General features: G+C 51.5%; 1 protein-coding gene across 1 annotated transcript; it reads right to left on the bottom strand.

Moving 5' to 3' along the window:
• Positions 1–16,205: 16,205 nt before the first annotated feature.
• Positions 16,206–20,301, bottom strand: LOC147724871 (uncharacterized). The gene is made up of 2 exons (XM_086967078.1): positions 19,965–20,301; positions 16,206–17,179 (listed from the first exon to the last, which is right to left on the bottom strand). Exons 1-2 carry the CDS (start codon positions 20,299–20,301, stop codon positions 16,206–16,208), a joined length of 1,311 nt encoding a protein of 436 aa, XP_086823204.1.
• Between the last annotated feature and the right edge of the window lie 3,590 nt (positions 20,302–23,891).

The raw sequence follows: 23,891 nt of genomic DNA, 5'->3' as shown, positions 1-23,891 counted from the left end.
GGATCCTGACCCTTGGATAGTGAGGCAATGCTGGGGCACCGAAATGCCGAAGTTACCTAGCCCAGGGGCTGCAGCTGCATATGTCTCAAAAGACGTCGGGAATCCTCGTAGACGGACCAGGAGCCTGGAAGAAAGATGCTGGCAGGCGACCAGTGAAGAGAGTTCGAAGTGATCCAAGCCTGGATCTTGAAGATAGATGACACCTGAAAGCAGAGGGGACCAAGTTCGTGACTACTAGCCAGTAGTCAGGTGGCACCAGGAGGGCACCGGATGGTAGTCACCTCGACTAGGTGAGTGGGTGACGCTGTGCTCTGCAGATCTCACGGACCAGGAGGCTTTGTCGGCGACCAGGATGGAGGAGCGAGCTGTCCCACGATAAATGAAGCTGTCGGCGTCGCTGGACCCAGGATTGGGCAACAAAGCCTTGGCAAATTCAAGCCCACGCGTTGGACTCAAAATGGCGTCTGGAGTGGACCAGGAGGGTCCGGGGTGCTTCTCTTGAAGAAGGAAGCAAGGGCCAGTCTGGAGCAACCAGACCAGCAGCAGTGATGTCGTCGGGCGTCGTTAAGAAGGCCACAAGCCAGCCGGCTAGTAGCCAAACAACGCGGTGAGTAGCAAAAAGCAGAAGGGCCCCACGCAGATCGTGGAGATGCTGGAGGGCTGATCTTCGGTGCTGGAGCTGCTCAGGGTTGGGGCTTCTCGGACCCCAAAGCACTCACCAGTGGAAGACTCGGTGGGCTTGTTGTGAAGAAGTCGTGCAGTCTTGGCGATCGTCGGTCCCTCGAGGTCTCGTCGCACTCACGGTTCTCAGCTTGGCTGTAGGGGTGAGTAGAGGTCAGAGGTGCCAGGGAAGCCGGGTCTCGTCGAGCTGTGTCGTCGGATTCCGGAGGAAGGACTTGCAGCAGACCGCAGTGTTCTTAGGATGGTGCCCGCTTGATGCAGGGTGACTACTCCTTAGCCACAAGGGAGAATCTTGAAGAAGAAATCTTGATGTCCTTTCGCAGAAAGTCGTGTCTTGATTCCAAAGATGATCTGATCTGAATAGGGGGCCCGCTCCCATCTTTATACTAAAAAAGGGGGCTGACCAGGTGACTAGGTCCTGCCTATGGGTGGGACTAGGAGGGGGGTGGTTACACCCCTCTCCCATGCCGGACTTTCCCCAGGCCAGGGGCTGGTGTGCCCCTGGAACTGGTTCTGACCGGCCTATGCGTAGTGAGCACCGGGGTGCCACTCAGCAGTCACCTTCCTGTAAAGCCCTGCCTACCCAGGATACACAAAACCCTGTCTGGGACGGTGCTAGCACCGCCCTCGACAGGAAACCCTTTGTCCAGGCTCCCCTCGCTGGAAGGACTCCCAGCTGCAGGGGGTCAGACTCGTGTCTGTGGTGGCAGCATCCATTTTGTGGAGCTGAGGCTTTGCTTAACTTTAACTGGGGTTCACAGTTACATGCATGTCGTGTCCCTCTAGAAGGGTGGAATGCTAACCCCGTCGCCAGAATTGGCGAGGGGTTAGTATTCCAATTCGTATGACACCTTACTCGACATGTTTTGATAAAGCAATACCAAAGATAGCATTTAACCGCGAGGATTATAATGCACTTAAGAGTATATGGTATGCGATATCATGGAACAGCTATTAGGACTTGGTTCCGCAAGCTGCAGACAGGCTCAGCTCATGCCAGAGCACCATCTCACACAATTCCAAGCACTCTGCCTTCAGGATTGTCAAGGCCTGCCATAGGAGTGACTGATAGGAATCTGTGTGTCCATTTTTAGGGTTAGATATAGGTATACTATATCTACAGCAAAGGGTGATTACACAACTTTGCCCCAGCTGTCATGCAGCCAGTTGTGTCAAATTTAGGAGGCCAGCCAGGGGTGGCATAATACATGCTTCAGCCCCTGGTAGGCCCTGGGTACACCTATGCCCTGAGTTACAGGGTCTGATAAGGTGGCCCAGTACCAATTGGTAAATGCACCTAGGGTACACGTTGTAATTTAGAGAGAGAACAGCCAGGCTGTGGGTCTGATTGGCAGGCCCACAGCCAGAGAAAGTCGTAAACCAGTGAAACAAAAGCAAAAAATCTGGGTGATCATAGGATTGCAGACCCTACTCTCCTACAGTAATCTACTGCGATTATGAAGTTATGCTAAAGTGAGCAAGGGTGATATCAAATAAATAGTCTGAGTAGAGGCATGCTTTCCAAAGACAAACAAAAGTGCAAGTGACATTAGAAAAAAAATCCTGGTAGCAGTCTGCATTTTTCATTTTAGTGACGTGAGAGCATTCATGATATGTGGCACTAATTCAACTTGAAGTGTACAAAATAAATGTTACAATCTGGATTTGGGTTTTATTTACTACACATTATGTGGGCTGAGGTGGTGGTCAAAAGTGCAATTCCTTTTCCAAATTCCACATAGGGGCAGATTTACAATCCCCCTGTAACACTTTTACGCCACCGTTGCGTCACTTTTGTGATGCTGCAGCAGCATAAACAATGCGCCACAATGCGACATATTTACAATGTGACGCATCTAGTGAGATTGCTCACGTTGTAGAGCCCTGCGCTACATTATACCTGCATCAGGTATAATGTATGCAGGGTGGGCGTTCGGTCGCAAGCAGGCCCCGTAAAAGTCAGGCGTAAGGAATGACGCAGCACAGCAAGTATAGGGCGCCCGAGCAGTGCTGGAGTTGCGTCGCGCTTGCGACACAACTCCAGCACTGCATCACCGTTACGACATCAGATGCGTCGCGCATCTGTCTATTCCTGCGCCATGATGCGCTGCATTGTAAATGCGGCGCATCCATGGTGGCGCAAGGGGTGTCTGCCGTGACGCAAAATAACTGGCGCATCCCTGCTAAAATTCAGGGATGCTCCAGTTATTGTAAATCTGCCCCTTTATGTTTGCATATACTAGGTCGTAATCTTACATGAAAATTGGACCTGAGAGAATGCCTCGTACTTAAGAGTAACACCTGATACCAATTGAAGAATAGTTAGATGAGAAAATGTCTTGTCGTTGTCGTTTTACTGTGTCTGTGAGATATTTTTTAATCAGACCAGTGGCTCGTGGAACATTTTGAACTCCTTAAACAGTAAGACATTTTGCAAAATGGACTCGACACGAAATTTGTGAATTTCACAAGATCTTATCTCTATAATGAACATTTTGCCCAAGCATAAAGTGGGGATATGAGCCATTATTGTGACTTTTACAAAAATCTGTGTCTAACCTTCAGGGCATAAGTATGAACTCCTGCAAGAGAATACAGCCTTTCATCTTCCTTAGAGTTATACAATGGTGGTCAATTAGTCACTGCACAAATCACCTGTAGGAAGTGGCATGTAAAGCAAAATTCACTTAAGTTTGTGCATTCAAGAAACAGCTTTCAGTGGCCATCAAGGTTACAACAGGAAGAAAGTAGAAGACATAATAAGTACTGGCAATACAAATAGCTCTAGTGTTGACCCTCCAGCCTTTTGACTTTGACAGTGCTTGATGTTTTGGCATCCTTTTTATGAAAACTTTTGCTTGGGGAGCTACTGGGCCATCACCAATAGGAAACAAATTGCTAGCAGTAAAAATATTTTTGCTTTAAAAAAAACACACAAAGCCATAAACTCAACACTACAGAGAACTACTTTGTGCGCAGATGTGCGTCTTGTGAAAGAGCAGACCGCTGTTACTCACAGTAAAACCATCCAGTGGCTAAAGGGGGCTGACCCACTGCCCCGTCATGCATGCTTCAGTGAGCACAAGAAATGTGAATGACACAACAGAATAAAGGATGAAGAGGGCTGCTGAAAGCCCCTTTAAGTAAGGTTATTATGTATAATTTTAGGACAATCGAAAGGTCTTGACTAATGCCAGACCTAAAAAACAAAACGTGTCATAAGAATTTAAATACAATTAAGGCATGGTCATGTTTCTCGAGTATTGGTGAAGATGAGCATTAGGGCTCTGTAAAGCACTATTATGAGATCTATTCTGGGCCTGGGCGTGAAATTACGCTCCACTCGCAGAGTTTGCAGAGTTTTCCCCACTTAAGGATCCGCTTAGAGCAGGAGTTCTGAAAAAATACTCTGCTCCGCGCAGTGGAGTTTTTTCCTCGCTCGCCTTGCCAACGTTAAGTTGGCAAGCACAAGCGAGGAAAATCTTACTCCAGACTACCTCTCACCGAGATTTCTCAATGGGGCGGTAGCGGTTTTCCGCTCCTGCTCGCACTGAGAAATCTTACGCTCACGCTGAGGAGGCTGCCGCTTGAGTAGAACGAGAAAAATCTTACTCCAGACCACCTCCCGGCGAGATTACTCAACACGGGCGGTCGCGGATGGCAGCTACTGCTTGCTTTGAGAAACCCTACTGAGTTGAGGAGGCTGCCGCTTGAGTAGAATTCTACGGGAGCGTCAGAAAGAAGCAGCACCCACTTGCGCTGTGCATAATGCCGTTTGCGCTGATTTTCCAGTGCTGGACAAACACCTGATGCTAAAAATCAGCGTGCTCGGTGCGACCTAATGCCCCCTCCTGCTTGGAGAACTCCACATAGCGAGGCAGGTGTTTTGGTGACTTCAAGGGGAACTACATCCAGGCCTAATCTATGCCAAAGCAGCTAAATGATGCATTTCAACACCTTTGCACTGACTTGAGCTAGACATGCAGTAAAAAAAAAACAGAACCTGCAGTGATACCAACTGGAGACTCACCTTGGGTTTGGATGGCAGATGCATACATGCCAACATTTCAGGAGAGCAAAGTGGGAGATTAAAAAAAAAAAAATAGGGATAATGGGTCTTTGAATCGGGTTACTGGCATGGATGGGCTTTGGAAGTGTGCTGCTGTAGGGTCGGACATTTGAAACGCAAATGCACGTTTTTTTCTTACCTTTCAGAAGCATTGAGCATAATGGCAGGCAAAGAGGGTGATGCAAGTATTGGGCACAGGCCTGGCAGGTTGGTAGCAGTGCATGCACCCCCCAAACCCCTGTGGCAGCCTGGGCTGAAACAGCCCCCCCCCCCCTCAGTACTTCGCAGGTCTTTAAAAGACGATTCCCTTGTTAATGATGCTTTGTTGTTTTTTCACCCCTTCGAGAGCCCCTGCAACTCCACTCTTTGCTGGAAGAATTAGCACTTTACACAATACAAAGCCCTGTCAGCTGAAACCCCCGAGGAATCGGGTTTTTGCTTGTAGGAATCGGGAGGCGGGAGACTAGCCCTGAAATCGGTAGTCTTCCGCCTGAATCGGGAGGGTTGGCATGTCTGCAGATGGCAAGACAGGCCTCTACAGAACCTTTCTGCAATGAACATTCTGTACACAACTGACAAAACACATATACACTAGAGCCAAGGGGTTCCCTTGTACTTTCTCCTAAGGAGTACCCCATACTATGGGCAAACCCACCATTGTAGAAAGAATCTGCACCAATGCTCTAAGAGGCTAAGTAATTGGCAAACGTGCTATTTTAATAACATAACATAATAGACATCTTTCAAGTGTTGAAGTCTGCATGCAGGGCTCGTATGTTCACAGGTGAGACAGCTTGGGTCAGACGGGTAAAGAAAATAGTCCCAGGAACCAAAATAAAATTGGCCTCGTTGCTGAGTTATAGATCTAAAAAAGTGGCCCATGTTTGTAAAATTGGGGCAGGTTTGAACTTGCAAAGACACGCTGTATGAGTGTTTTACGATGTATAGTAGACTGCATGGATTTGAACTTGCTGAAAGGCAATGTTTGTTTTAATATCAGGGAAATCAACAGTAAAAACCAATCCAGAGACCATAAAACAGACCCACAATAAACAAAACAGCTCACGAACTGACGACTCGTCGGTGAAGCCTGTCGGGCACTACCTGGTTGTCCTGTGGCCGGTCTGATCCTGAAGACAGCCATGGCACCACCAGCACTGGGCACTAAAGAGTGTTATATTGCATCTGGGAGCTGAATTTAGAGCCCTTTCGCTGGGGCAGTGTTGTTGGGGGAGAGGGGCAAAAGAGCAGCATCAAGGTAGAACCAATAATTCTGGCCTCTTTCCTATCTGCACCGATAATACTCTTAACTTGCTTTCAAAACATTGTATAAAAGGAATAGGAATTACATTGTATAGCACATCTCCCGCTCAAAACATGGCATCATGTCATCTCCAGTGACTACTAGGGGTGGGTAGTGCACAGTATGGAGTTCTGTCATCAGAACAGGTGTACTTTTCATGTCAAATTTCACAGAGGGCCTTTACCTGCAATACTTTGATGTTCCTGAACGAACACAGCTTCTTTTATAGTCTTTTCACTTCTTACTTATTTAGTCGACTACTATATACAAGGGAGTAGCCAGAAAATATGAATACACCCCATTTATAAATAAACCTCTAATGACACAGAGAAAAGCGACCCATTCACTCTCCATTCATGCATCCTTTCACCTTTCCATTCAGCCATCATTTCTCACTGTCATCCAGCCTTTCACCATTCTATGCCTCAATTCACACATTTATCTATCCTTTCACATATCCATCCTCCATTCTATCCAATTCTTACCTCCCCCCCTTTCCCTTCCCTTCCCTAAACTTTCCTTTCTTCCCTTCCTTCCCTTCCTCCCCTCCCTTTTTTTCAGTGTTGGTTCCTTCCTTTCACATTTTTAAAAAATCTTTTCCCCTGTATCCTTTCCGCCTTCTACCTCCCATCTTTCTTTTTTAATTGTATTTTTCTCTTACCTTTCTCTCTCTTTTTGTTCTGTTTGCTGCCTCCCCATTTTCGATGTTTTCACCATTTCTTTCTCTGTCTCCTTAGATGACCTTGGCTCACCTGGCAGCCCTTGACCCCCATCTCAGTCGTGACCTTGTATTCCCGTAATGCGCCTTTACAAGGACATCTCCTCTAGTGGCACCACCTACTTTAGCTTCTTAAGCCTGGGGTTCACAACGCCACTGACTATACATGTGGTTTTGCAGACCCTATACAAACTTATATTTGTGTGTGAATGTCCACTCCTTCTTCTAACCTTGCATTCTGTTTTGCGGGCTACACTTGTAGGTTCAATGTTCTACTGGTTAGAAATAGGAAGCATTTGTTTGTCTGGATGTTCAAATAGTGCACTCACAAGGTGCAAGTCACTGCCCCTGTACTGAAAAAGACTCACAGGAGAGAGACAACGCTGATTATGGTTTTACCAAGGCGTAGCCCATTATCTTTATTTAATCCCCACTTCATTGAGCAAAGAAAACATCAGAACCATAGTTAAACAGACATGACAGTTATGAAACCCCCAGGTCATAAGATTAGCACAAAAATTAAAGTAAAGATTGTACAAACAATATGGTGCATAGTGCCAGAAGGCCCCTTTTCCTTATCCACTTCCCCTAGCCCTGAACCACGGGCATTCCGAGAGTTTTTGGCAAGCATGCCTTAGTGGCAACTCGCACTTACCCTTGTCTCTGGGAGGGACGGTCAATAACAGCAGTTCCACACCAACCAGGGCAACGCCTAGCGTGCCGCCCCTGCCAGGCAACCTGGGTAGATCAGAAAGGTACAGGTCCACCAGCAGGTCAGTCCCCCCTCCCCCCTCCCCGCCTGCCCAGTGCCCACACAAAATACCACAGGCAAATCACCAAAAATGTTCAACTTCAGGAATCTCGCCCACAACTCCAGGAATCTCGCCCAAAATGTACAATTCCAGGTATCCCAGGGTAGGGCAAAAGGTCACGGACCACCAGCAGGTCAGCCCCCCTCTTGCCTGCCCAGTGCCAGCACAGCTCAACACCCCTCCAAGTGGTCAGTACAGTAAATCAGTCCAAATTGTTTGGGTATCCTTCTTTTTCTGCTGCTAGAAATACCGCCACAGGGCGAAGAGGTCACTGGCGGTCATGCCCTCCCCCACCCCTGCTGGAGGGCTTCGGGAATGGCTCCACAGATTGCACAAATGCGGACCAAAAAGCTTGCAGCCCTCAAATGGAACGTGTCCCCCATCACCAATAGCCAGTCTCTGCTTAACCTTTTGGGTATGACTGCTAAGCACCTAAAACTGTAGGCCAAACAATTACTTAACAAGCATTTGCAATACAATAGGTCTCGCAGCATTAAAGTTTGAGTTACTGGCATTGTAAATGACAATGCTTTGCATTAATTTTTTTTCTTTAATTTGCAATTGGTATATAAACATTGTTTGTGAATGGTTAGCTGTTGCTTATGCTAAGCAACGTTGGCAGTCATATAGAGTGCTAGTCTTGCTTGTTGTAAGCATGCTGATTTAAAGCACTCTGATACCTGCGGGTAAAGTTTGCGCCATATAAAAGTGAAAACTAATAAAGAAATTAAAAAAAGCCTACCTGTACCACGTCCACCAGACCATAAATAACGTGCAAAAAGAAAAGACCATTCACCATCTCCTTCTAGGAATGGGGCTGCCAGGCCATAGACAATAAAATCTATTAACTACCAGGCACAAACGCAATTACGTGTAATTGTTTTATTTGTGGTGTCCCAGACTTATGTGGTGGTGTCCCTGAGTGATGTGGTGGTGGCCCCGAGTGATGTGGTGGTGTCCCCGACTGATGTGGTGGTGTTCCCGAGTAATGCGGTGGTGTCCCCGAGTAATGCGGTGGTGTCCCTGAGTAATGCGATGGTGTCCCCGAGTAATGCGGTGGTGTCCCCTAGTGATGCGGTGGTGTCCCCGAGTGATATGGTGGTGTCCCCGAGGGATGTGGTGGTCCCCTGAGTGATGTGGTGGTGCCCCTGAGTGATGTTGTGGTGTCCCCGAGTGGTGGCCCTGAGTGATGTGGTGGTGGCCCTGAGTGATGTGGTGGTGGCCCTGAGTGATGTGGTGATGTCCCCGAGTGATGTGGTGGCATCCCCGAGTGATGTGGTGGTGTCCCCGAGTGATGAGTGGTGGTGTCCCCGAGTGATGTAGTGGTGTCCCCGAGTGATGTGGTGGTGTCCCCGAGTGATGTGGTGGTGTCCCGGAGTGATGTGGTGGTGTCCCGGAGTGGTGCCCCTGAGCGCTCTTGACGGCTACAGTGTACCTCTCTCACAAGTACTCTTGGCTCAGGATTAGCATACATTAATTCCTGAATGGGGATAGGCAGACTATATTTGTGTATTCTGCTACAGATTTGTTGGTCTGGGGGATTAGGGGCACGGGGCTGGGATCAAATCCTCTTGTATGCTCGTATTAGGATACGGATTTCACTTTGGGAGCATGGTGCCTTCTAGAGACCACTACCAGCTGGGTTTTTGGCACCAGTCAAAGCTTTAAAATATTTTAAAAATAAGTGTGCGATCTTGCCTGGACATATCAAGAAGCCTTCTATACAAATGTTCCTGTCCATCGCCGCAGGCTGCGCACCTCTCAACCCATCTCTTGCCAGCCCATCTTTCTTCCGTGCCCAGCATGCCCACCCCGAATTGACAACCGCCACCACCAGGCCAGCAGTACCCTCCACCCACTTCGTGTCCTTGCTCACCCCCGTTATTCCTTTGCCACTCCACCATGCGTGCTGCAGCCGGTTCATTCAGGTGCCCCGTGCGCCACCCATCCGCCCCGTGGAAGACTTGCCTCCACTGTCCCACAAATTCACACCCTGTGCTGCCGGCCCATCCATGCATCCAAACCCTCAGCTGAGCCCACAACCCTCTGCAACCAGCCAACACTACCCGTGCACCCCTCCCTGCGCCCCAAGTCTTCCCGTGTGCCCGGCCAACCCATCCTTCGCACCTGATCTCCTTTTCATCGCCCCTGCCTCCCCTCCGCTGCTATTGATGTTGCGTTGTGCACCGTGGCACCTCTGCCCCCACTTCTGACACGCGCCACTGACCCGCCAGACGCCGCATCGTCCCGTACTTATTTTACCAAAACCTTTGTTACCCTTAATTGCGAGCCCCCTCTCCCCTCCCGCATCAGGGCAAAGTCGGAAGTGGATCTGCTCCATTGTCAGCTACGCGATGTCCTTTTGCCCGAATGAGCCCAGAGACCTCCAGCCCTCAGCCAGCGCCGCCAGAACCTGCATTCCTCGCATGCCTCTCACCCCCCCTTGCACCTATACCACCCCGAACACAAACCACTACCAGCCCCTGTTCGACCCCACAGTCCCGTGCTAGCAAACCAAGGACCCCCCATCAGTCCCCCCATCCTCAGAGGCCCCTTGTGCCGTTGCTGCTCAGCTAATATTGCGGGAATTGACTAACACACTTCTTCTCCCTTGCGCCACAGCCCTGCTCGGTCTTTGCTAGGCCCCCGATTCTTCTAACATTTTATCAGCATTACCCACTCTGCGCGCGTCACATTCTTCACCTGTTCCCTTGTCCCATCAGCGAGCAGGACCCATGTCTTGATTTATTGACAGCTGTCGTTCTGTCGACTTCACAATACACAGATTGCCCTCGTGCACTACAACATAGCTTGGGTAGGATGGGGTTGGGGGTAGGATGAGTTCTTATGCCAGTTATGGAAACATTGATACCGGCTATAACTCATGTTTGCAACACTATGTTTAGCTCCGGAATTTTCCCGGCTTCTCTGAAACATACGTTGGTCAAACCCCTCTTAAAGAAAGCTAATTTGAATAAAGATGACCTGAAAAACTATCGTCCGATAGCCAGTCTTCCTTTCCTGGCTAAGGTAATAGAAAAAGCCATGAATCAGCAACTGTCGGAATTTGTGGAGCAGCACCAGTTGCTCGACAACACCCAGTTCGGATTCCGCAAATGTCATGGCACGGAAACTGCACTTCTAAAGGCTGCGGATGACATCAGAGCCATACGAGACCAGGGGGGGACAGCACTCCTGGTACTGCTGGATCTTTCAGCGGCCTTCGACACGGTCGACCACAAGATCTTAGTCGACCGTGTCGAACAACTGGGGGTCCAGAAAACTGCTCTGGACCTGCTTGTATCGTTTCTGGCCAATAGATCACAAGCAGTATCTCTAGGACCCTACCAATCATCGAAGGTGTCTCTGCCGTGTGGGGTCCCTCAAGGCTCATCCCTGAGTCCGACACTATTTAATATCTACGTGTCGGACCTTGCAAATGTCATCAAAGCATTTGGGATGAGCCTGACCTCCTACGCCGATGACACCCAATTGGTACTGGCTATCAAAGGGGACGGGGAGGAAGTGGCCAATCGATTCACGAGAGGAATGATGGCAATAGGTGACTGGATGGCCACGAATTGTCTGAAACTCAATTCAGAAAAAACTGAAGTGGTCATCTTCGGTCACCTCTCCCCGGGCTGGTCACCTGTCTGGTGGCCACCATCTTTCGTTCCCCCGCCGAGTCCAGCTAGCAAAGTGAGAAATCTAGGCGTCATCTTCGATGCCGGCCTCAATTTTATGGCACATGCGAATAAAACTGTGGCTTCAGCTCATATGAAATGCCCAAGTCCGAGTGACAAATAAGAAGCAGTCAATCCAAAATGCAGCCGCACGAATGCTGGCTGGGATCCCTAAGTTCGCACCAGTTACAAACATCATTAGGGATCTCCATTGGCTCCCGATACGCAGCCGTATCAAATTCAAATCGCTGTGTATTGTTTACAAGTCACTCAATAATCAAGGTCCCCACTTTCTCAAACAGAATCTTCTCCATCATGTCCCAACCCGATCTCTTCGTTCCTCTATTCAGAACTTCTTGGCTGTGCCTCGCACTAGAACAGTCACCTGGGGCGACAGGCGTTTCCTGGTTGCCGCCCCTAGACACCCTTCCTGCACATATCTGAGCAAGTCCCTCCCTGTTCACATTCCGCAAACAGCTAAAGACGTGGTTATTTGACCAATAGCCTTGTATATCTTCTTTACCCCAGTTGCTGATCCGTCCCTTAACTAGCACCGAGACGCCCACGGGTATTCGCCGCGCTCTACAAATGTCAATAAATAAATAAATAAATAAATAAATAAATGAGGTGGGTGGGGCCCTTGCGTCCATAAGACAGCTGATAGTTTTCAAACGAGCCCGGCTTCACACTCATTGGCCCCCAAGTGCCGGCTTGGAGACAGTGCCCTCCCTTCTATAGACTGGAGGGCCCCCAGTGTGGGCGGCGGTTGAGACCCCCGGGGCCCGGCCTCCTCCCCAGGACCCCGGACCCTCCCCGCGCCTTACCTCGGCTGGCCTCCGCCGCATCTGCCTCTGTCTCTGGGCCGCTGGGGGTGGTTCACATCCCGACTCTGGCTGCCTGCCCTACGAGACCTAGCGCTCCTCTTCACACCGGTATGGAAAGACTGCAGTTAAGAGGGCCACCGTTCACTTTGGGTGGGTTCACCCCCTAGTCCAGCAGAACATAGTGCTCTCCTGGTGAAGCAACAATGGATGTGCAGCACCATCACTTATGTTAAGGTTTGAGCGAATTAAGGGGGTGGGAGAGTTGGGGAGACTGTAGGAGAGGGGATTTGAGGAACAGTTGGTATTCAGTTACACTACATATTTCCCGCATGTCAAGATTATCTCAATCAATGCACAACTTGTCAAAAAATCAGAAGTACATCAATGAGAATGTGCTAATGTTTGTTGCCAGAACTGTTTTCTCTATACAAAAAAATCCAATAAAATAAATATAAAACATAAAGAATGTCAGGGAAGCAAAGCTGCAACAGTGCAGAGACTTTCACTCCTACAATCACTTAAACAAGACGAAAAAAAAACGAAGACGTGAGTCTTCGGAAGGTCAGCAAGTCCTGGGTTTGCCGTAGGGTGATAGGAAGGGTGTTCCAGGTCTTGGCGGCGAGTTGGGTGAAAGACCTGCCACCGGAGGTCGCTCTTCGGATGCGGGGGACTGTGGCAAGTGCGAGGTCGGCAGAGCAGAGCTGGTGGTTGGGGGTGTAGAAGCTGAGTCGTCTGTTGAGGTGCGCTGGTCCGGTGTTGTGGAGTGCCTTGTGCGCGTGGGTGAGGAGCTTGAAGGTGATCCTCTTGTCGACGGGGAGCCAGTGCAGGTCTCTTAGGTGGTGTGTGATGTGGCTGCGGTGAGGGATGTCGAGGATCAGGCATGCAGAGGCGTTCTGAATGCATTGAAGTCGTTTCAGGAGTTTGGCCGAGGCTCCTGCGTAGAGGGCATTTCCGTAGTCCAACCTGCTGCTGACGAGGGCCTGGGTGACCGTTCTTCTTGTTTTGGTGGGGATCCACTTGTAGATCTTGTGGAGCATGAGGAGGGTGTTGAAGCAGAAGGACGAGACGGTGTTGACCTGTTTAGTCATGGAGAGGGTAGAGTCGAGGATGAACCCTAGGTGCGTGATCGGTGGGTGTTGGTGCTGTTCCCAGTGTGGTTGGCCACCAGGAGTCGTCCCAGGCTAAGGGGGTGGATCCGAGGATGAGGAATTCCGTCTTGTCCAAATTTAGCTTCAGTCGGCTGTTCTTCATCCACTCGGCGACGGCTTTCATTCCTTCGTGGAGGTTGGTTTTGGCAATGTGGGGTCCTTGGTGAGGGAGAAGATCATCTCTTTACCATACAGCGCTTTAAGAGTGTGCAGACACAGCAATGGTCACTGGGAAACTCACTATTACCAAGTGGACAGGTTAGATGATAGAGCTGGTTATGGTGGATTTCCAATCTGTATTCTGTATATAAATCCCAGACCCCACCTGGAATTTTTTTTTCTGAGTTGTTCAAGTGCTCTTTTCTCGTCCATCACTCCACAGCTTAGTTATGGAGAATGGAGAACTGCTTTCCCAGCGGGCTTACTGCCCACTATTAGGTGATACGTTTTCGAACTAGCACATTATTCCCCATAGCCTGAGCACACCTGGACGTCTCCTCTCATGACCACTGTCATCCTGTAAGAACATCTGGCCGATCACATGTGCCCTTATTGCAAGAGGTCCCATTTATGGCTGCTGAGGTCGACAGAGCATCATGTAACCAGAGCCCACATTTAGCAAGGTGATGGGGTCTGGGAGAGACAGACTTGCTGTAATAGGCAGCTACACTACGTTTGAACATGAGCAATGTCTGGTCAAACATTCTCCTTTGTCAGCTGATATTATGACTGGCTGCACCATCTACATCTTCCTATCCTCAAGGCAAAATGTACATCACGAGGATTTGAGTAGTATCTACTCCAAATAAAAGGCGACAAACACCTGATCTGGGTGCCGCGTGACTGCTAATGCCATTCTGGGAAACACATATGTCTTGTACGACATCCGGGGTAGGAAAAAAAGTTCCAGGACCACCAGCAGGTCAGTCCCCCTTCCTGCCTGCCCAGTGCCCACACAAATTAACAATCCTTCACGGGGAAAGTTCATAGTTACATCATGGCAACAGGACCCCCCCCTCCCGCCCCACAACATACCAACAAACCCGCAAATAACACACCAGACACAAGTGTTATGTTGGGAAAAACTTGCTGCAGGTTTATTACATACAACATTATGTGATCATGGTGGGTTAGCTTACGGGCGATCCTAGGGCAGGCCGTATTCTTGCCACCTGCCCACCTGATGAGCCAAGCAGCAACGTGGCGAACCACCTGAGTGCTGCCCCTAATGGTAATTATTGTACTCGCGCCCCTAGTGGGACGGAGCGCAGTTAGGCAAGCCCCCAGTTGCACAGGCCCACAACCGCCCAAAGGACTACTGGGGCGCCGACACGGGTTCCGGACCTCCCCTGAGGTCCAGGTCTTAAGCTCTGGCACCCCTATGTGCCTGCTGAGGTACAGTGCTGCACCTCTCTGCTTCCGGATCGCCCTGTAAATCCGCCTGCAATGAAAAAAGGATATATTATAAAGTTCAACCAATTCCCCCCCCAGCTGACACTCAGGGTAAGAGGTAGGGAGGGAAAAGAGTGTCCTAGTAGCGTCTGGAGGCGTCCGGGGCGGCAAAGAGGCATCTAAAATGGCGAGGGGAACTTAAATACCCCTCGCCCTGCCTACCGCCCCGGGCGCACGTCACTGGCCCAGCCCTCTCCCTGGCGGGACTCCTCCTACACCCAGAGGAGTGAGTGGCCAAGCAAGACAGAGGGCGGGGGGAGGCCTTCTGTAACTACGGTGCCGCCCTCCTGATGGCCACCGGGTGGCCTCGGGCAGCCGCATAGTTACATCATCGCAACAGGATCCCCCGCCCCACAACATACCAACAAACCCGCAAATAACACACAAGACACAAGTGTTATGTTGGGAAAAACTTGCTGCATGTTTATTACATGCAACATTATGTAATCATGATGGGTTATCTAACGGGCGATCCAAGGGCAGGCCGTATTCTCGCCACCTGCCCACCTGATGAGCCAAGCAGCACCGTGGCGAACAACCTGAGTGCTGCCCCTAATGGTAATTATTGTACTCACGCCCCTAGTGGGACGGAGTGAAGTTAGGCAAGCCCCCGGTTGCACAGGCCCACAACCACCCGAAGGACTACTGGGGCGCCGACACGGGTTTCCGGACCTCCCCTGAGGTCCAGGTCTTAGGCTCTGGCATCCCTATGTGCCTGCTGAGATACAGTGCTGCACTTCTCTGCTTCCGGATCACCCTGTAAGTCCGCCACAGCCCGGCCGGCGGCAACCGACGCTGCCCGGGCCCCCCACCACCAAACTTCCTATACTATTTGCAGCCTTTGCTCTGCAGTGCTTCCTGTAAGTCCAATAGAAATAGGTCCATACCAACTGGAGAAAGGTGGACACCATCAGGTTCAAAGTAACCTTGTATCTTATCCTGAATCATTTCATGCCTGATGAAACCAATGCCCCTCTGCAAGGTGAATTTACGCATGTCGCTGTTTATTCTCCTCCTCGACTTCTCTATTGCTTCGCCTAACTTAGCGCGCTGCCATACCCTGCGTGGTACCGATTCGGACCACCATACTTCACAACTTCCCATTAATCTGCAAACTTCTCCCAGGAACACTTTAATTTTTTGCAAAAGCGCTGACCTTCCCAGGTTGGTGATGTCATTGCCCCCCAGGTGGATGACCAGATGATGGGGAGGTGCCCCCTTTGAAGCTACGGAGTCTTTGAGCTTAGGCAATTGGCTGTTCCAGCGCATGCCAGGGAAACCCATCCACACGCACTTGGTGTTGGAGAAACCGCGCATCCAGTTCCTTATGGCCGCCCATCGGCCTAACCTTGCGACGGTTGAATGCCCCTAAACCCACACTCTTGAACCTGTTAAAAACAAAGGACATAATTTCACCTTTTATTCTTTTATTAACACAAATGGTACAACACAGCAAACACTGCACACGAAAATGTCACTTAGACCATCACTGCAAACTTAAAAACGACCCATATCTTAGGGGCGTATGTAACGCTTATAACAAAGGGATTCCCAGTGCCCAACTTTTTGTATGCTTGCCGCTGGCATGCCAGTGCAGGAAGCCGCAGTTGCCGCCCCTATTCGAAAAGAATGGCTGGAGAACTTCTTTCCCTTATTCGCAAAACCTGCTCTGGAGAGACATACAATCATAATTTTGTCCATCTGGTACCTGGTGAGCGGGCTTAGATCCTCATGCATGAGGAGGTAACCTGCTGCTGTTGGTTGAAGGGCGAGATAGGCACGGACCGCTGAGACTGGACAACCTATCTGGTCCTTTAATGGAGCCAGCACAATGACAACGCCTTTCCTAGCCTGATCCGTCTTTGACTTCCTGAGCGTGATAGTCAGGTTGTTGTCTACACTGACGTCATCCCTGCCCAGAGCATCCCCTGAAATGTCACTCTTGGAGCGTGCAACCAGCTCGCTACTACGAAAAGCTTCAAAGAAAGCTAGGCAGAAAGCTGCCACAAACAAAGAGGATTCGAAATGAGAGTGTGCTACGGCTTGCAATGCCACCAGCATAGACTGCAGAGTGCGAAAATCAATGGGGGCTCTATTGTCCGGTATCCTAGGTTCATCCCTTGCCCACCCCTTCAGGGCTGCCCTGATGACAAAGGACTGGGCTGGATCCCTCAAACCCTTCAGCTTGGCATCATTGCTAACAGCGGCTAAGTGGCTACAAATCCAGGAGTGAGATTTGCCCTGCTTCTTTGCCCAGACAGTGAAAGCCTGTACTCTGTCTACAAGGGGTACTCCCGCCAATCCCATGCCTATGACTGCCTCGTTGAAAATCACCAGGTGCCTCCCATAACGCTTCCTGGTACCTGGCACCAATGCTCTCTCCCCCATTGCTCTCAGTTCTTGCTCCACTCCAAGATGCGCCAGAGTGCCGGTGGGAGGGGGATCCTCTCCTTTCTCGCTTGCGGTCAGGACGCACGGAAACGGTCCCACTGGAAACGAGAAAGAGCATCAGCTGCAACGTTAATGACCCCAGGAATGTGTTGTGCCCTGAACTCCATGTTGCAGCGCAGGCTGGCTCCTTCTCGCTAACTCCCTCAGCAGGGAGAGGACCAATGGGCAACTGGCCGTCTGCCCATTGATAGCTTGGACGACCGCCATGTTGTCCGACCAAAAGAGGACCTTTCTGTCGGACAAAAGGCCGGGCCAGAGATGCAGAGCAATGACAATAGGGAAGAGCTCCAACACTGTGATGTTGGCAGTGATGCCTCGCTTGCGCCAGGCGTTGGGCCATTCTTGAGCACACCATTGTTCGCCCACAATTGCACCAAAGCCCTCCCTGCCTGAAGCATCCGTGAACATGCTGAGTTCAGGGCTGTCAGCCCAAGGTGCCTTTCAGATGACCGTGCCGTTGAAGTCATCCAGGAACTCCTCCCACATTTTCAAGTCCTGCTTCAAGCCCGCTGACAATTTCACAAAGTGGTGGCGTTTGACTACTTTTGCAGTTGCCCTAGCTAATTGCCTAGCAAAAACCCGGCCTGCAGGGATGACACGTGCCGCGAAGTTGAGTTTGCCAAGGAGGCTCTGGATGACGCCCAGCGGTGCCTTGTCCCTCCCCAGCAGATCGCGGATGTACCGTTGCAGGTCCTGCACCTTCCCGGCAGGGAGTCTTGACACCCCATTAACTGTGTCTAGCTCGATGCCCAGAAACGTGAGAATCTGTGCCGGGCCCTCGGTCTTGCCTGGAGCCAAAGGCACCCCAAGGTGTCTTGCCAGATCCATGAAGCATGAAAGCCCATCGCTGCATTCATCAGTACCTTCCCTCCCAATGAAAAAGAAATCGTCTAGGTAGTGAGTCACCGCCCTGACCTCATATCTCACAGAGAGTGACCACTGCAAGAAAGATCTGAATGCCTCTAAGAATGCGCAGGGTACAGAACAGCCCATGGGCATGCACTTGTCAAAGAAATACTGGCCTCCCCACTTGAACCCCAGCAGGTGTTGGCTCTCAGGGTGAACCGGCAAGAGTCTGAATGCTGCCTCAATGTCGGCCTTCGCCAACCACGCCCCCCTCCCTGCTCTCCTGATGATGTCTATGGCCATGTCTAGAGAACAGTAAAATACAGAACATGCCCCCTCCGCCAACCAAGAGTTAACAGAGTCCCCCTCCGGGAAGGATAGGTGATGGATGAGCCTGAACGCACCCTGTTCCTTCTTAGGGACCACTCCTAAGGGGGATACCACGAAATCCGGAAGGGGGGGGGGTCAAATGGGCCTGCAACCCTCCCCAAAACCAGTTCTTTTCGGATATTCTGAGACACTACCTCGGGGAGGTCCCTAGCTGATTTCAGATTCTCAGCGTCCCTGCTGACCCTCGGCCCCAAGTAAGGGATTTTGAAACCTTCTAAAAACCCTTCAGACAATGTAGCCCTGTCATTCGCATTGGGATACATCCTCAGAAGGGGCAGGAGGTTGGGAATAACAATTGGGGAAGGGCCTTTCAAATGAAGGGAACAAACAGTTGTGGTAGCCCAAACAGATGTGGTGGCTGCCATGTCAAGTTGCAACACAGGGTCATGTGGAGGTGCAGGAGACGGGTCGGTTGGCAATGAAGAATAGGCTGAAAAGGAATTGTCGGGGCTGTTACTTTTCTTGTTTCTGCTGGCCCCAGCTGAATCCGGCTTGTCGCATGACGAGGCAGGATGGGCGCCACTGCACTTGCTGCATGTGTGAGCGAATCTACAAGCCTTGCCCCATGTACAGTTCGCCGCATTAAACAACCTGCAAGTTCCCAAGAAGGATCTTTTGCCATCCCTGTTGTAACCACCTCCTCCTCGCCCCCCCCCCCGAAAGGACTGTTTGAAATGACCTTTTTTGTCGTGGCTCTGGCCTTTCCCTGCCTCCACTTTCTTATCAACGGAGCTGGCTTTAGCAGTGACTTCGGCCTTACCCTTGCCCATGTACTGCATCCATAGCCTAACCTCCATTTGATCCCAATCCAGTTCAGGACACACCGCCATCTTTTTCCTGAATTCGCAGTCGTACTTGTACCAACCCATACCCCCGCTCGATTCCGCCTCATCAGTGATGACGCTTGCGTATTGAAACAGGCCCTGCGCATGCTCTGGGAAACGCTCTGTGATGACTGCGGCTAAGATAGAGAATGCCTGCCTCTAATTCTTGATAGATTTCCCAGGCCAGGCCTGATAGCGTACCTTCTTCTCCTCATCCTTAGCCCCATCTTCCTGATGTCCACCCCATCGGCCCCGATCATGAGGAGGGAGAAAATATCAATAAATTCCCTACGCCAGATGCCTTTCTTTGCCGCCTGGGGCACCTGCCAAGCTAAAGAACACTTACCTGAAAGCATGGGAGCCATGGACATTTTCGGTGCTGCTGGCACGCTGGGCGATGATGTGCTTGCCACAGGGGTGGATGCTGCAGGTGGCGCGGGAGGCGCTTGTACGGCGGGGGCAGGAGGAGACAATGCTGAAGTGAGGGGCGCTAGCGCTACGCTTTGCTGCTCGACAGGGGGCGGAAGGGCCGGAAGGCCTGCTAGCTGTGGAACCGCGACGCTGCTTCTGCCGGTTCCTACTTGTGAAATTTCGCTTCCCCACACTTGTGTAAAATTTGCCTCTGCTACTGACACAAGAGCGGGTGCTAGTGCCCCTATCCCGCCCCCCGCAACCATATTTTCGCCGCCTGCTGGCTGCCCAGCTGTCTTAAGTCCTGCTCTAATCTCAGCCATAAAGTCTGTGAGGGTGCTGGTGAGCTTACCCAACTCGTCAGGTGTAGCAAAGTTCGTGGGTGGGGCCACCGCTGCCCTGGGGGGGGGAGCCACGACCACGGTGGGAGGGGATGCCGCTGCATGGACTATCACATTCCTGGCTGGCTCGGTAGTGCGGCTTTTGGCAGGAGCCGGTTCCGCAGGAAAGTCTTTGCATGTGGGCCTCTTCAATCTCTTGGACCTCGTGGTTCCCATGTCCTCTATTATCTCGGGTTCTGCCGCTGGTGGCGACAAGACAACCCCGGAATCCCTGGGACCGTTAGCACTCAACCGCTCACTGGCCCAAGCCACCCCTTTGGCCTTTATCAGGTCCATGAGTGCCTTCATTTATGCATCCTGAGAAGGTCCTGCTTGAGACTCGTCAACTTGGGACATCTGGGAGAAGATCGGGGGGATCCCTGGCTATCCATTTCGTCTCTTCAAGCTCGGATCCTGAAAAAGAAAGGCTCCATGAGCTTGATACAGGGATAACGGTGTGCGGCCTAGAGCAAGGACCATCAAGCCACAGGCCTACCCCCCCATTCAATGAGCATCACCCTAACCGCTCCCTGTTCCTGCCACCTTGAGCTAACTCCGTGAAATACCTCTAGAAATGTCTCACGAGAATGCAGTGCGGATGCTTATGCGAATGTTTCGGTACGGCAGGTGTCTGAAAGGAAAAGGAATCCATGAATATGACGTTGAGACCTTGTGTGCCAATGTGTAAACAGCCATGGCCTGCTGCATGAACACTATACCACACATCTCACATGGTCGGTAACTGGGGCCACCTGACGGTCCCATTGTACCTACACCCTAGGCCCAACTTCACCAGCATTACCTGTACTTTTGTTAATCACTGTGTGTCCCTGCACGCCCAGCACGTCACCTCCTTCGAGACCTGAAACAGAAGAGACCATGAGCACACGCAACGAAAATTCTATGCTGAAATTAAAATGCCTGTACTGAACATGCTGTCCCTTTCCGCCCTGTACGTTGGCGTGCCGCCCATTCCTTGACTTTGCCCGCAACTACCAATAGTTTCTATACCATGTTTATAACCATAACGTGTGAAAAAGGCATTTTGTCGACATAACTCTGAGCTTCCCTTGATCCCAGTTGGCCCCGTGCCCCCTATTAAAGCAGTGTATCGAGCACCGCCATAAATACTGTTGTGACAGAAGTGGGGGGGGGTGTTGTATGGGGGGCACCCATCCAAACCCAAGGTGCTCGCATGTCGTCGCAGTCAAAGACCACACCATCATGCACCGCGAGCCGGTATATGAGGCCACCACTCCCTCATGCGAGATGCGGCGACGGGGCCCTGTAATATAAACTTGCGGCCCGCCGCAGAGGAGAGATGTAATGGCGCAGCATTATCTACTGAGCACACGGCATCCGTGCCGGAGATGTCCACCCACCCGATGACCGCCCGAAAAAGGAAGGGGTTGGGGGGGTTCAACAGCGCAGCCGCCCGGGCGCCCCCAGCACATAACCGGACCCATGACTGTAGCGATTTGGTTGGGGGGGGGGCGGCTGTGTGGGCGCAAGGCATGGTGCGGCCCACTCTAAAACTAAACCCCCCCCCAAGGGCATGTGGGCGGCAGCACGACGGGAACAGGATGGGGCGGCCGGGGAGGTGCACAGACGACAAAGCCCAGACCGAGTCACGAGATCCGCCACAGCCCCCCAGCGCTAAAGAGCTATACAAGATTTCCACGCATGTTGCCAGGCCCGGGGCCGATGCGGGGTGCACAGACGACAAAGCCCAGACCGAGACACGAGGCCCGCCACAGCCCCCCAGCGCTCATGAGCTATAATAGCGTTCCACGCAGGTTGGCAGGCCCGGGGCCGATGCGCGCGCTCCCACAACCAGAATTGCGACGCGGCAGCAACAGAGCTCGCACCTACATACTCCCCATCCACCGCGCGTAACATCGCGGCCTGATGCCCCCCCCGCGACACAAAGAGCAGTGGCGATACATGGTCACTAATGTCAGCCGCCATGATAGCAGCCGCCAATTTGAATTTACAACGCTGCTGGCCATGAGGGGTATTGGGGTGAACAAGACATCCTTAATAGCTGCGCACGCCCTCGCACGAAGGCATGGATACAAAGGGAGGGGGGGGGCGATGAGTCAGCTGCTTGTAACATCCCCATGCCCGGCTAACACGCTGCCGAGAACCGTGCCTGGCACTCTAGAGTCCCTAGCTGCCGCAAACCAAAGCAAAACCAAACGGCTCTGGGTGGGGGAGGGGGGCAGGGATCGGGCGTTTGAACGGCCTATCCCTCCCGCTGCCACAGCATCAAGTACCCAGGAAAACTAAGCGTGCTCCGACAGGGCGAGGCATTGATAACTAGATGTACTTGCCCTATGGTATCTAGCTGCTGAGGCTAGGCATTCACAACCCTCCGGCTCAAGCACACACCCAGGATGAAGCGCGACCGCCATGCTGCCTGAAAGCGAATTGGCGTGTGTGCATGGACGGGATAGGGGCGCCATGGTCCAACCACCCGACCCCCAGCCAAGTGCAAACCCCCACAGGAGCACAGGCCACACTTGGGGGTAACTATCCGCTTAAGCCGTGCCCACCCCGATAAACTCCCCCGCTACCGACCAGCGAGGCGCACAAAGGGGGATGAGCGCCCGTCCTACCCCGTCCACCGCAACGGCCTCCAGGGACCCCTCAGCGAACACGGTGAGGTTTGGCACCCCCACCTCCACAGTGGCCCGCCAACTAAGCAGGCCACCTAGCCCCGCTCAACCTCCACAAAGAGGGAGTAGGCAGAGGGGGGTATCGGCCACCTAGGCCTTCACTCACCGGGGATAAGTTGTCAAAAGAGTGTCCTAGTTGCGTCTGGAGGCGTCCGGGGCGGCAAAGAGGCATCTAAAATGGCGAGGGGAACTTAAATACCCCTCGCCCTGCCTACCGCCCCGGGCGCACGTCACTGGCCCAGCCCTCTCCCTGCCGGGACTCCTCCTACACCCAGAGGAGTGAGTGGCCAAGCAAGACAGAGGGCGGGGGGGGGAGGCCCTCTGTAACTACGGTGCCGCCCTCCTGATGGCCACCGGGTGGCCTCGGGCAGCCGCAGAAATTCAGTCCACATTTGGGGTAGACCCCCTTTTCTGCTGCAATAAATTCCACCAATATCATCTTCATCCAGGAGTGGGTGGGCAGGTGGTGAAAATACATTAGGGTGGAATCCGGTTCGCAGTGGAGGGAAAGGAGGCCAACTCCCTGCCTGGTGATGCCTTATATTCTGTCCTCCCATGCGGCGCACCCAGATGACGTCAGAAGGAATTTCCTGTGATGGCAACACAGATGAGGGACTCCCACTTCGCTCGTGCCCGTGGAGCGAATAATGGCGCCACTCCCCTATTTTCAGGGGGCGACTAATGGCGCCCCTGAGCTATTTGCTGGGTGCGCCGAGCAGGAGAGCAAGTGTTCCTTTGTTAGACTCAATTTAAAGTGGATTTAAAAGTCAAGTGGAGTTAACTCCACCATTATGTAAAGTGAAGCGATTTCATATTAACTGGGCAGTAACAGTACTCTCAGAACCTGTATTTGTAATGGTTCTGAAAAGTGCAGCAGAACATGCTGGCGTGGTGTTTGAGGTCACAACAAGAGAATAACCTGGCAAATGGTGGAGAATGGAAGAAAATAGGTTGAGACGGGACAATGGAGAAAGGAAAAAGATAGGAAGGTAGAGATGGAAGAGGGTGACAGAAGAGAGAATTAAAAATCCATAGAAGGGAAAGATATAATGAGGCAGGGAAAGATGAAAAAGAATGAGGGGAAGGAAGAAAGTAAGAGAGTGAGCGAAAGAAATAATACAAGGCATGTAGAAAAGAGCAGAAATGGAGAGAACAGAGATTACGTGAGAGGGAGGAAAAGAGGATGAAAACAGAAAGGCGAGAAACACTAAGATACAGGAG

Source organism: Lissotriton vulgaris, chromosome 4_1, assembly GCF_964263255.1.
Source record: "Lissotriton vulgaris chromosome 4_1, aLisVul1.2, whole genome shotgun sequence".
Taxonomy (NCBI): domain Eukaryota; kingdom Metazoa; phylum Chordata; class Amphibia; order Caudata; family Salamandridae; genus Lissotriton; species Lissotriton vulgaris.
The sequence above is the reverse complement of the archived record's forward strand: the minus strand, read 5'-3'. Positions and strand labels throughout refer to the sequence as shown.

Excerpts from the sequence above, each read along its gene's own strand:
- LOC147724871 (XM_086967078.1), bottom strand. The coding sequence starts at position 20,301 with ATGAAGGCACTCATGGACCTGATAAAGGCCAAAGGGGTGGCTTGGGCC. Across the intron at positions 17,180-19,964 it reads TGCTACACCTGACGAGTTGG|TGGGACCGTTTCCGTGCGTC; the intron begins GTAAGCTCACCA and ends TCTCGTTTCCAG.